At 43.6% G+C, this 13,598-nt stretch overlaps 1 protein-coding gene across 1 annotated transcript in view; it reads right to left on the bottom strand.

Moving 5' to 3' along the window:
• Positions 1 to 13,598, bottom strand: part of VPS39 (VPS39 subunit of HOPS complex) — a 37,054-nt gene continuing 23,456 nt past the window's right edge. Inside the window, exons 11-25 of the mRNA XM_039888415.1 lie at positions 12,024 to 12,153; positions 11,058 to 11,200; positions 8,594 to 8,737; positions 7,978 to 8,119; positions 7,754 to 7,840; positions 7,343 to 7,416; positions 6,904 to 7,002; positions 6,181 to 6,298; positions 5,612 to 5,740; positions 4,854 to 4,956; positions 4,574 to 4,619; positions 3,509 to 3,658; positions 3,213 to 3,347; positions 2,919 to 3,010; positions 1 to 2,087 (exon numbers count right to left, since the gene is read on the bottom strand). Coding sequence (XP_039744349.1) covers positions 2,012 to 2,087; positions 2,919 to 3,010; positions 3,213 to 3,347; positions 3,509 to 3,658; positions 4,574 to 4,619; positions 4,854 to 4,956; positions 5,612 to 5,740; positions 6,181 to 6,298; positions 6,904 to 7,002; positions 7,343 to 7,416; positions 7,754 to 7,840; positions 7,978 to 8,119; positions 8,594 to 8,737; positions 11,058 to 11,200; positions 12,024 to 12,153 — 1,668 coding nt within the window. The 3' untranslated portion in view covers positions 1 to 2,011. The remainder of the gene's footprint in view (positions 2,088 to 2,918; positions 3,011 to 3,212; positions 3,348 to 3,508; positions 3,659 to 4,573; positions 4,620 to 4,853; positions 4,957 to 5,611; positions 5,741 to 6,180; positions 6,299 to 6,903; positions 7,003 to 7,342; positions 7,417 to 7,753; positions 7,841 to 7,977; positions 8,120 to 8,593; positions 8,738 to 11,057; positions 11,201 to 12,023; positions 12,154 to 13,598) is intronic.

Below are 13,598 nucleotides of genomic sequence, written 5' to 3'. Positions count from 1 at the left end.
TTTCTTACTTTATGATGTTTATTATAAGAGATCTTCATTAGTCCTCATTACAGACTTTCACCTCCAGCCTTCTCTACATCACCGCAGAGGGCAAAGATAGTCTAGGGAAGGAAGACTGGAATTCAAGAAAACTGGGCTGTTTATGTATTCCAGAAGGGAAGAAAACACGCATACTTTATTCTATTGCTTCAAATTGATGTGCCACACAGGTAGTGAAAATGGGAGATACAAACATAGCAGGCCGGAAAGCAAGGCTTGCGTGGTGGAGTGTTTCTGCTGCACGGTGGAGGGCCAGTCAGAGATTTTCTGGCTACTCCCAGAAGAAGTTCGGTCCGAGCTGGCACAAACTGGGCCAAGAGCAACACTGCTTCTAGTGGGCAGGTATGGCCAGCTAAGATGGTGGCTCTTGCAAAGCACTGCTCGGCCTCCAAAACCTGAGCAGAATCCCCCATCTCCATGAACAGGTGCTGATGGTACTCCTTCTGTCCCTTCAGATCTTCCACAGAGAAGCCTAGTCTACCAGCAAGTTAGTCTACAGCACAGCACTGCAGTTTAAAAAGGATCACATCATGTCACAGTCCACTAAAACAGTGTCAGTGTTGGGCACCGTTACTCACCCTCACTACCATTAAAGACACTGAGGCAATAAGACTGCAAGTCTGCAAAATCCCAAGGAGGACCTCTGCAGGGCCACTGTCGCCGCCTGTCCTCAACCTGCAGTGCTACACGCTCCTCCTATGTGTCTCTAGGAGGCTCTGTGGCAGGCGGGGTCTCCCACACCACACACAGTGTCAGCAGATTTAGCAGTGAGGTCTTCATAAACCCACGTGCTGCTGCTCCTGCCTCCTGCAGCACTCTCACTGTCCCCGAATACCTCACGAGTATACTTGACATCATGGTGCCTGACCTGACCATTCCCTGTGTGTAGCAGAGATCCACCTACCTACAAAATCCCAGCACGATCCTCCAACCTCCGCAAAACAAAGCTGGAGAATGACGGCCAGGCCAAGCTGTAAGGTAAGTGGATGACACTGGCTACAAAAACAAAGCACTCACTTACATAGGCTAAACCAAAATGCCCTGGGTGGCTGGTGGAGCAGGAGCCTCTGCAGGCAGCTGCCTAAGAGGTCATACACCCAGTATGGTGCTGTCCATCCTTAGAGCTAGTGTCACACTTGGCCCAGAGGGGAGGTGCACAGGGCCTTTCTTAGGCTGAGAATGACGCTCTCCTAGGCTTCGAGGCATAGAGCAGACAGTCCAAGGAGGATCTATTTACAACATACCTAACAATCGGTTATCAATGTATTCCTAGAAAATGGGACTTCCTCTTGCTTCTTGCTTTGCCTTAAATATTACTAATTCATGGTATCAGGAAAATGGGAAACAAAGCCAAGGTGGAGCAGTGAGGGGAGAGATACAAGAAGAAATTAGTGAGAAAGAAAAGGAGACAGGAAAATAAAGAGATGAGTGGGGAGGTTCTTGGGAGAACACAGGTTACAGTAACCATGGAAAAATGACTGTCATTACCTACGGAACCAGCATTTGACCTTTGCAGCTAGAGAAGCTCTCGTATTACTCTCTTTTCATGGACTCCACCAGCTGTGCTGAGGGCTTCTTGTAAAGTCCTGTGTGTGTCTTAATAGAAAACTGAATAAACAACCCTGGGGTTACAAAAGCTTGACACAGTTTCCTTATTCAAGTGATTGGTATACAAAGGCAAGACGGTGCCCATCGCTACCTCCTCCTATCCAAGCAGGTATTAAATTCTCTGGAATTGCCTGCAACATAATGGTATATAAAGTATAACTAATCTCTTTTTCTATTAAAAAGCCAGTGACACCAAATCACAAGTCTGAGAAATCCAGAGACGTTCCAGGGCGCAAGATAGCCAGTAGTGTCCAAATGGGGAAACACCCGGTGGTGGCAACAGCCCTGATTCCTAAGGTGGGTGCCTTTTCCCCTCTCTGGGATGGCCGAGCTGTCCATCTGCTGAATCCTGGGCATGCTGGGCTCAGGTGTCCGCCGGGTTCACCTCTTTGGAACAGAAGTAGTGCACGACCACTCCATTGGGGTATCTCGCAAATGCACTGCAGGAAAGGCAAATAACTCAGGAGTGAGGACTGCCCCTAAGAGGCTGCTTCTTACCTGGACAAGGCACCTTACCTGGCAGCCAGCCCAATAGCACCCACCCTCACCACAAAGAGCAGCCTGCACCTAGGATCTCTGGATTTACAGAGACACCATCTCTGTCCAATAAAAAAACGGAGAATGAGGTCCATGTAATTTGGGTGCATGGGGATATTTCTTGTTAAGTCATCAATGTGAAACGTATGGGCAGATGGGGCAGTACGCAGGCCTGACTCAGCATCAGCTTATTGAGAGCCGACGATGCTCCTCAGGACAAGTTTCAGGCTAATTCTAACAAATGACAGAGAGGTCTCTCTAAAGAAAAGGATTCTTCCAGCCATGTAAGAAAAAGGACAAAACACTCTCTTTTGAAGGAAAGGGGACTGAGTAGAGCATATGCCTTAAAGCAGTACGATCCTGGCTCAGGATTTTACTCAAATCATGAGACAGCAAGTTAAAAGATCTTTTTCTTCTTTCAAAGGTACATCCTTAAAAAATAAAGACTTCTTTCCACACACAACTCACACACCCACTGGCTACATCCCAGTTTCTAGCTGCCAGAGAAGGGCTTTATGGGCAAGAAGTCAACAGTCCCAAGCCATACATTTCAGGTCTTTAAATTCTCAAAGCCCATCTCCAAGAGATGACATGGTCTGCTCTATGGGGCCTTGAGAACTAAATGTGCCCAGGAGAGTCAACAGCCGTGCTTCCTCCTTGGGTTAAAGTGCAAACTATATCCTGAGTATGACCCACCCCAGGGCACACCCTGCAGAGCTGCGGAGGACACTCACCTGTTCCCAATCTTCTTCTTACACACCATGCACACCTTCTCCTCCGTGATGATGCACTTCACCTGCTGGTGTAAAATCCGCTCTTCCTGGACCTGGGAGGGCAGAGAGGTAAGGGGAGAAGTCCCGTGGTCCCACCCTGCAGAGATGCCTCTAACTGAAACGCTTGCAACTAAACGTCAAGTTGTTTAAGTTGTTTTCAAGGAACACAGAGCTTTGCTTTTGACTAAAGGAACATGTGGTAACTGTCTCATACTAAAAAGCACCAGCCCAACCTAGGGTTTGCAAGGCTCATACCCTCAGGAACTCTGCATGGAGAAGGTTCTTGAGCACTTGATTGAAGCGTTTCTTTTGCGCATTTTCTTCCAAGACTTTTTCCAGAAAGATGCGTATGTCATTAATCTGAGTGTTTGCTGGCAGAAGGTTGAGGGCCTAGGGACAGGAATAGAGATGGAAACGGTGAGGCGGGACAGAAGTGAGACAGAGGAAATGGCTAAAGCTGCAGGGATTGCGAACCCCAGATCCTTTCTCTGTCCTCTCTTCTCCTTCAACGCTCCCCGCAAGTGCTCTACATTTCTCCGGGAAGAACTGACCTTGGTGGTGTCCAGTTTGCTGTGGTGTAGCTCGAGGACCTGCAGGGCAGCCTGGAGGTTGGCTTGTGGCTCCAGCGGTTCCAGTTTGATTGGCCCCAGGCAGTGAACACTGGGGGGCGATAGATACATCCGGAGCAGGGACAGATACACCTGTCTCACACAGGTACAAGCCACACACATCAGGCGGGCAGCAACCCTCCCAGAACCTCACAGCATGGCCACAAGTAAAGCTAAGAGGGTTGGTTGGTCTATAGTAACAGCTGTCATGGAGCATTTAAAAAACTCATCATTTTCACCTTTTAAAAGATCTCGGTAAAGTCAAACAGTCAAATGAAGGTATTAAAATTAAGGATTGTGGTTTCTCTGAGAGAAAAAAACCAAATAACTTGTATTTGTTAACTGCTGACAAATTGCCAACACTGCAGAATGACTCAAAGAGCTCCCTCGATTCCTTTGGCTTTGAAGGCTGAGACCGTTACATGTTTTGACAGGTAAAGATTAAGCCAAGAGGAGACTTTTCCTACTGGCGGTACCAGTACCACAGGGTTTCTCAACCTCAGTGCTCCACATTTTAAGCCAGATAATTCTTTGTTGGAGCTGTCCTGTGTATTGTTTAGCAGCAACTCTGGCTTCTTCCTCCTAGATTCCAGTAGCACTCCCACCCCCAGTCATGGCAATCAAAGATGTCTCCAGACATTGACAAATCCACATGCAGTGTAGACAGATATGAGAACTTATCAGGACCATCAGATATTCCTTCTCCACAAGCTGACCACATAATTTATCATAAAGTCAGGACTCTCATTCTGAGAGTAAAGGGGTAAAGGGCGCTGCTCATAATCACACGGATGACAACACATTAAGCCAGAATGATGCCAAGCAATCCAGGACAAATGGCCACCCTGCCTCTCCCTCAATATGCACAGGCAAAATCAATCAGTACATTGGCTCTGTCTCATCTTAGCAATTTATACGAGTGTCACTTGTAGACAAACCAGAGCAGGTTAGAAATGCTAAGGCCAGTGAAATGCACATGTGCTCCCTGAGGCCACGGTCACTACTTACATCTTTGTTGCCATCTTTGTTTTGGTCATAATGCTTGTGGCAGTACCTGCAAGGGAAAAAGTGGTGAGACAGATGTGGCCAGAGGGGCCACATCTAGAAAGCTCATCGATGTTGCCTGCATCAGCAGCCTAATGATAGCCAAAATCAGGGGCCAGAACAGGAAGTGATTCTGGATCCTGCTGCAGAGTGGAGGTAGCCTTCTTAGCCTCTCACACCTCTCCTCTGTCCGGGGGACCTGCCTAAACACCCCTTGGGAGGTGAGGTGACAGGGTCAACATACTCCTCGGCCATCTTTGTATCCTTCAGGATGTGGACATAGATGAAGAGAGCTTGTTCGTGTTTCCCCATGTGTCCCAGCAGAAGAGCACGTTCTTCTAAGAGACCTATGAGGAAAAAGGACTATAAGTAACCACCACCACCGTTATGCAAGCACGAGGCCAGGGGCTAAGGTACTGAGAAATGGATATCGGAGCTATATAAACCGGGAGAAAATACTTTTATTACTTGAGATTTATTCAGGGAGAAATTACTAAAATTTAAAAAAGGAGAAGGGAGCTATTCTAGGAGGTACTTAATCCCATCTTTGTGACTGCTTGTGAACTGGGCAAGAAGACTTACTCAACAGCCAAGAGCATTGGAAGCACCTACAACGTGCCGGGCACTTCAGCTAAGGTAAACAAACACTTGGTCTCTGTTCTCACTGACCTTATTATACAGCAGACATGTATCTTTTTCAGAGATATTATGCCAGATTACAAAACTGCTAAACAATGAATGTGGCCAAAAACATGTATTGAAGCAATAAACAGGTTTCGACCTGGCTATCACTTAGTATGCAGTTCACACCCACAAGAGATTCTTCTAAGTCACGGTACAAAAGTCAAGTCTTCAGAGGGGACAGACAGGAGCACTGGCCTGAAACACATGGTATTTTCCAGGTCCAGCTTCTTAGAGGGTTTGGGGACTGGTAAAAGGGAAAGATCAGTTTCTGCATTACCTTCAGCTAAAGTGGCTTCTGGACCCAAGCCAGATACTCACCATCAAAAGGAAAATCACAGATGAGCCGGCCTGGGTCATAGTAGCTAGAAATTTCCAAAAACATAAGGAGCTTCCGTCGATATTCTCCCAGCTCGCCCTCTTCCTCTCCAGCAGGGACTGGAGTTTTGCCTTTAAGGGAAACCAAGCTTACCGTGAAAGATATTGTTGGGCAGCAATGTGGGGTTGTCAAGAAAAACGAGGGGGTGGGGATCAATGTCACCACATGGCCTTCTCTTAGTTTACAGTCTTTACATATGGTCCCTCAAACATCAGCTTGAGGTTAAAAAAAAACAAGCTGCACAGAAAAACACTTTGGCAGGCAGACCTTTTTCTTATCTTGAAGACAGATCTGTTCCTTTCCCCTCCCCCTCGGGTGACACTCAGAGATGTCCAGACATGAGCTGCTGAGTCTCCTGTGCTGGGTGACTTAGCTGCCCTGGCTCCTCTGAGGAACTTCCTGCACACCTGGGGCCCACAGAGAAGTCTGCTTCCCGACATCATACTGCACCCTCAGGTCCCTGTTTGCCTCTAAGGCCCAGGGCCACGCAGCTTTCTATGAGGACTAGTACCTGCAGGGAAGGACAGAAGATACTCCTTCATCAGACCTTGCACCTTCTCACAGTACAGCTGGATCAGGCAGTTGTGGAACCGAGAGCCCGTCTCCTCCCAAACGTGAATGACGTGTTCCTGAGGTGAGACGCAGGTCTGCCTGGTATCCTCACTGCTATGATCTAGCCCCATCACCCGGCCTCCCTCATATTTTTAAGGCCCAACAGGTCTCATCTAGACTGTCCCCTAATTAAGCTGCAGAGGTTACCAAGGGACAGCTCTTCTAAAACCACTGGGAAATTTCACAATACAACCCAGCAACATTAGGAATTCTTGATTTTCAATCTAAGCTTCTTTATTAATTTTGTCTCATAATCCTCCAAGTCAGCCCATGTAATGAAGGTTAAACATTTGCATTCTGGTACTTAAAACTAATTTGGCTGTCTTGTGGTCATAGTCGAGTTAGGCTGTACAAATGTGGCTTTGAAATGTTCTTCTTGAACATCCTTCTCTTTTACCCCTCTGTACTCTACCTAGGTTTAGAAGACAGCAACAAAAAGTAACAATTCCAGCTTGGCGTACTGGGCTCTCTTTCTTCAGAGGATGGTGAAATAACCATATTCCTTACATTTCTACCAAGCCCCAAGTGACACAAATCCCAACCTGAACTGCCGAATAACTGACCCATGTGGTCCTGGATTCTGGGTTTGAAACTTTTTAGTTCACACCAAAAAATATCTTACCAGATAAGGAATAGCCAGACTCTTAAAATTCTCTACTAAGAAGCCAAGCACTCGGTCTCGTGGCAGAGACTCCACCTCTGGGAGGTCTTCAGTAAATATCTGTGAAAACAAACCTGAGTTCCAGCAGGAGAACCATCTGACTGCAATGCTGCCTAACGCACACGCATCCACATGGAGGGGTCAAGTGGACAGACTTTTAGAGGGGAAGGGCGTACAAGAATGCATCTGCGGTCAACTAGTGTGTGACAGACTAGGCCGCAGGTCTCCTGACACCTGTGCAAGGTTCTTTCCACTACACTACGCTATATTCTCACGTTTCCCAGTCTACTCCTTCGAACACCAGAGAAACTGCACAAATCTTTCCTCCCGCTCCATCCACCACTGTCCTAAGGAGAATCAGGACCAACCATGGTAAATCCAAAGACCTCCCGTGACCTACCTTTAGGCCATCCTCTGGAAAGTCTCTCAGTACCCACACTGAGTAGGAAAAAATCAAATGCAGGTTTTCTGTGCCTAGAAGGAAACATTAAGACTCGTCTGCAGGTGAAGCCCACCCTGCCTATAGGACTGGGAAGGCAGGTGCCCGAGTTGCCCCAGAATTTATCTTCCAGCGAAGATAACTCTATCCAAGCACCAGTCACTCAGGGCTGCTTGGCCCTACTGGGCTAGCTACATACCAAGGGGCTCTCTTGGTTCTACTACTGAGAAACTTTTACCCCAGATGGAGGAACAAAGATGGGAAACACAAGAAGGAAGGAGGGGACTGACCAGCCAGAATCAGAGATGGAGAGAGAGCAGGTCCGTTTGAACACAATCCCTTTTCTACTCCCCTTTCAAAAGCTGTAATTACCCAGATGTTGCAGGTACTGCACCGTCCTCTCATGGCCTTTCAGAGGGGAGTTTGCTTTCTTGGACTGGTCCACCAGCACCTGCAGAGCTGGCCACAAAGCCCAAGAACAAGGTCATGAGACTCTTCCAGAAGGCTCATCGCCATGGGAGATTAGTCACACCTCAGTTTCCCCTGTCAACGTGCAAGAGCCCTCTCAGATCAATAAAAGCCCTGCCTCCAATCACCTTTCTCATGGAGCCCCTTCTTCTCGTACAGGATTATCAGTTCACTGTACTTGTGAGCCTTCTTCAGCACATGTTCACTCTCTTCGATATGGCAGTGATTGTTCTCCAGGCGCAGCAAGGGGGCCACCAGGGCCACGTTCGTCTGCAGAAGCAGCAGGATTTCAGTGAAAACTGCTTCCGGAGGAGCCCTACCCTTACCCCGCCAAGCTTTGCTTCAGGCTGAAAGGCCAGGGGTGCAACACAAGCAAGAAAAAGCAAACCACCCCTTTTCAGAACTATAGGTACGGCTTTAAGAACATTTATGCTCTTTCACACAACATACTTTGATAGTTTTTGGTGGGCCAGGGGAGGAATGAGATATTTCCTTTGAGGAAATAATGTGCACCTTGTAGCCCTGACTCCAATCTTACCAGAGAAGACCAGCCTACTGCAAGACTCTGGGTCAGTATCTTGACTTAACTTCTCAATTCCAAGAAACTCACGGGTATCAGGCAACGATTAGGTGGTTCCCGCCATCAAAAATTTCACCCTTACCAGTAGCAGGTACCCCAAAGTGGCACTCCTCCAGTTTCAGGGACTAGGGGATTATAGGTATCTGAGTGCTCAGAGAACTCACATGGAGGTAGCATTTGAGCAGGGTGGTGTCAATGATTTGCAAGAGCTTCTTCTTGGACTTGATGGTGGGAGTGCCTTCCATGAGTGGGGAGGTACTAGACTGGTGATCAGAGTCATTCAGCTTCTTTACCAACTGGCTTCGTTTCTGCAAAGGCCAAACATGTGGGATCAAGGCCAGTACTAAATCTTCCTTTATCACCTAATCTACCGGGTAAGTAATTCCAAACACCTCCAAATCAGCTCACACCTATCCACACCCTGAACTCACATTAGCATATAGTTTTTTTGAAGTTATAATATTTAATGGTTCTTTAAAATTTAAGTATACTTATAATATATCGCTCAATTGTGCATTAATAATTGTTACAGTTCAACTTAGATGGCATTTTTAAAACATAATCATTTAGTTGCAAAAAAATTTAAAAATTAAAATGACATTTGTTACAGAGATATGACAGAGTGCTCGATGAAAGATTTTCAAGATCAAAATGTATATAATATTAGCATCGAATTCTATGGAGGAAGTAGAATTAAAATAAAAATTTAAAGAGTAAAAGAAACAATGTTAAATTTTTCTTTTCTTTTTTTTTTTGAGAAAAAGTTTTTAAACAACTGAAATCCATGGAGCATATTTAATGTACCATACACAGTGCTAACTCCCCTTGACACAGATTTTCCTCATTTAATCTTCAACAGACTCCCTGTGATAGCATACAATTTTTTATCAGGGATCAAAACAGATGAGTGCCAAATTACCACAGATACAATAACAATTATTCACTACACCCAGGCACTATGCCAAGCACTTTATATATTATCCTATTTTAAACTTAAAAGAAATGTAGGTATTATTAGCCCTACTTTACAAGTGAATAACTCAAGGCGTAGATGTTAGATACCTCATAAGTGGCAGAGGCAGGTTTCAAACTAGGGTCTGATTCCAAAGCCCATGTTCTCCTATTTTCAAAAAAACAAAAAAAAAAAAACAAAAAAAAAAACCCTAACTTTATTGAGGTATAAGTTGCATACAATAAAATATATCCCTTTTAAGTGCACCATTAGATGTATTTTGACAGATATTCATGCTTGTAATCACCACCCCAACCAAGGAACAGGACATTTCTATCACCCCAGAAAGTTCCCTTCCCAGACAATCTCACCTACTCCTTACCCCACTGGTCTGATTTTTATCTCTAGAGATTAGTTTTTACCTATTCTAGAACTTCATTATATGAAATCATCGAATTTGTATTATTTTGTGTCTGATGGAAAAGCCCATCGTCTCATATGCTCTACCATCTCTCCAGCACAACAGCAGTGACAGGTAATGTCACACATTCCAAACATCAGTGGAAAGGCCAGGGAAGAATGTGTTCATGGAGCCCTAAAGCTAAGGCTTGAGAAACATTCTGCCCCAGGAACCGTTTTTACTTGACACATGGGCCATGCAGTGTGCAAAGAAGCAAGTTTGTGTGCTTCATGCAGGCTGCCAGCCATAGGTGGGTATCCCTGGAATCCTATGTCAAGAAAATGCCAAGGCTATGCATGCCTGATCCAGAAGCAGGTAGCTGAAAGCTGGCTTACAATTTTCCTCACAATACTTCTCAGTGCCTACCCGGGGTACTCCTTACAAAGGTCTGCAGAACACTTAAAAGGAAAAAAATGCACTAAGTTCTCTGACTCTGAGTGGGTGCACAGGAAAGAAATAATAGCTTTCTGTGAAAGAAATTTGGGGTTAAGAAGCTTCAATGAAGATGTGAGTTTTAGTGTCAACTTTAAAATTTCACTTATCTCCACAACGGTAAATTGACAAAAAATTAAAATCTAAATACTAAAAAACAAGTTACAGAAGATTATTTATTGACAGAAAGACTCTCTCAATATATGGATCAATTTTTAAAAAGTAAGCTATAAAATGATATACAGTTTGATATCCATTTGTAATAAATAAATCAAATAAATAAGCAAAACAAATTCCCAAAATACATATAAAAGTCTGGATGGACAACACTAAAATGTAAGGTACTTTTCTCTGGGTTGTAGATAGAGTTATCGGTGATTTGTATTTTTGCTTTATACTTTTCTGTGTTTTCCAAGTTTTCTGCATAAAGCAGTTTTTTCCCAAAATTATATATGCTACAAAAAAGTTTGTTTTAAAATATTCTTTTCTGTCAACTAAAATTTACTCTTTTTAGTTTCTGAACAGCTTAGTTATAAATTTACCAGAAATCGAGTGTGTTTCCCATTATCAGGATTTGGTAAAAAGAATAAAAATAAAAATAAAACAGCTCAATGGTATTATTGAGGAGGGAGAAGAAGCAGGACATTGTGCCCACGCAGACTTCTATAACGTTTGTTTATGGAATGCCTGTGGTTTAGAGAAGGCCCTCAATTCTCTGCCATTAAGGAAGAAGGTGCTGGAACTCCCAGGTAAACTCTTCCATACACCTCTCTATCATACCTACCTGTGTCAGGTAGTCAATGAGAGCTAAGTGAGCCTTCTCCAATTCAGCCCCGGAGAGCCCAGGCAGAGGGTTAGGATACTGCAGTTGCTTCCTGTAGTCTGTGGGCAACAGGTCGGGGTACAGGCCCATCACATGGGTGGGATCTATACAGAAGGTAGGCATGATTCCCCAGAAAGAAACACAGTGATTTAAGGATCAAATAAAACAAGTTCCAGACTGATTTTTTAAAAAATGACTCTAAGTTCATAAATGCTCAATGAACTATACACTTATAATTTAAGCACTATTTATATATATATTTCACTACAACATTACAAAATGGCATGACTACATTCTAAGACACAGACACATATACATATGCAGAATTAGACTGTCTGAAAGTATAGGAGAAAAAAAATTTTCTAAGGAAAAACTGATAAGACAACGAAGCTGAGAGTCCCAGCAACTTTGCCCAAGGTCAGGCAACCCGACTCTAGAGTGCCCGCTCCTCAGCCAATGTCTCGAGAGTTTTTAGGACACTGAGAAAAGGAAGGGCTTCACAGCACTGCCCTGTGTTGGCTCTCAAAAATGACCTACTGTTTAATCCTACTAAGTTCAAGTCAGGGACTTTTGTTTAGACAAATAAATAGAAGATCATCAAAGACACTTCTATTCAATAAATAGAAGATGATCAAAGACACATTTGTTGAATTAAATGAGTTTCTGTTAACCTTCTCAGAGGGCAAGGGAAATTACTCTGGAAAATTGGAATTCTGTCTGTATTTATGGGTGAGACCAGATTCTTAAGGTAAAGACTATACATTTGTAACCACCTGGCCACCCACAGCATCCTGTTAGGTATGAAGATCAATTTAGATGAGCATCAGCTTTCCCCTTTCTCAGAAGTCTGGTGTCATTTCTCCCTGTCCTTACCAGTTTCCCCTCCCTCCATTAGTTCCTTATCCCAAGGCCACACCCACTTGTTACCTGTGCCAAGCTTTGCAAAGACCTGCATGGACTCATCAAAACGCTTCTGGCAGAAGAGGTTGAAGGCGTACAAGTTCTTGATATGATGGATCTGCTGTTGCTTTTCACTGTCAGAATCATCTTTCATTTCCTAATAAGAGAGCAGAATAAGTAAGAGCTCACTCACTCAAAAGGTATTTATTCAGTATACATAGTGTTAAACAATATCCCAAGAGGTATAAATGCCAACGTGTATAGACAGCCACATGGTATCTGCCCTCACAGACTGCCCTTACAGTCTACATAAGACTGATAAGTAACTACGCAATTAACACACAACAGGGTTTCTACAAAATATACCTGACCACTACTCCTGAAAACTGTCAAGGTCATGAAATGCAAGGAAAGACTAACAGACTGTCATAGATCAGAGGACACTAAGGACACACGACAGCTAAACACAATATTATTTCTGGATTTGAACCTGGAACAGAAAAAAGGACTAATGGACAAACTGGCAAAATCTGAATGAAGTCTAGAATTCAGTTTAAAACAAAAACATCAACACCAAAATAAAACAGGGTATGAGTGATGATGGAAGCACATGAGAGGGGTATGCAAGTTATTCTGAGTGGTGGGTCCAGGAAAGATTATTGAAGGAATGAATGTTAACTGAGGCACAGAAAATGAGCTGGAGCTGGCAAGGCCAGGCAGGTGACAGATGGGAAGGGAAGTGGCAAGTGTGTTCCTAGAAAAGAAGATAGCACATGTGCAAGGCCCTAAAACACACAGAACATAGCATGCTCAAGAAATAAAAGACACGACACAGTTGGCACAGTTGGGAAAGGCCCTGTTCACAGTAAAAGCTAAATATATGTAGCTATTTATTATCTCTGTTTCTTCCTTAAAACCTGCCCCCACATCTCTCTTTTATCCCATCTTTACTTAATTTAATTTCTTCCTTCAAAATAAATTTAATTTCTTCTCAAAATATCTCCCATTTCTCTTCCTTTCCTCTCCTTTTCTATTGCTATCCCCCTAGGCCAGACCATTAACAGGCAGTCAACCTGGTCTAAGCTTTCCTGCTTGGTGCTTTAAAAGCTTTCAAAACCTGGTACACCTCCTTTTCTAGCTTATTCCCAGACAGTCAAGTCACACCCTCCAAATGCTCTAGAAATACTTATTCCACACTTGTTTTCACTTCTTTAACTTCCTTGGGCTCTTTCGGTGCTCCCTCTTTCCTGCTCCTTATTTTACTTATCCTTAAAGGGTCTAACCTTAGGATACTTTCTCTAGCTCTTAGAGAACTGTCCCTTCTCTAACATTTTGCTCCATATTTTATCAATATTGAAGTTTGGTATGTAATTGCCTTCTGAAAGTTTCATATAAATCATATATGATTTATTTAAATAAAAGTAAGAGAAAGAAAAGAAACTGAAGGAATAAACATTGAATAATTATGTGTAGATGACATTTATATCTATATAGAACACAGATTCAATTTAGAAATATTTTAGAAACAGCAAATGATACTATAGCTCAAGGTAAAATTATAGGAATCAAAATAACTTTTCCATGAATTAGCAACAAAAAACT

Source organism: Pteropus medius, unplaced genomic scaffold (assembly GCF_902729225.1).
Source record: "Pteropus medius unplaced genomic scaffold, Ma_sr-lr_union100, whole genome shotgun sequence".
Taxonomy (NCBI): domain Eukaryota; kingdom Metazoa; phylum Chordata; class Mammalia; order Chiroptera; family Pteropodidae; genus Pteropus; species Pteropus medius.
The sequence above is the reverse complement of the archived record's forward strand: the minus strand, read 5'-3'. Positions and strand labels throughout refer to the sequence as shown.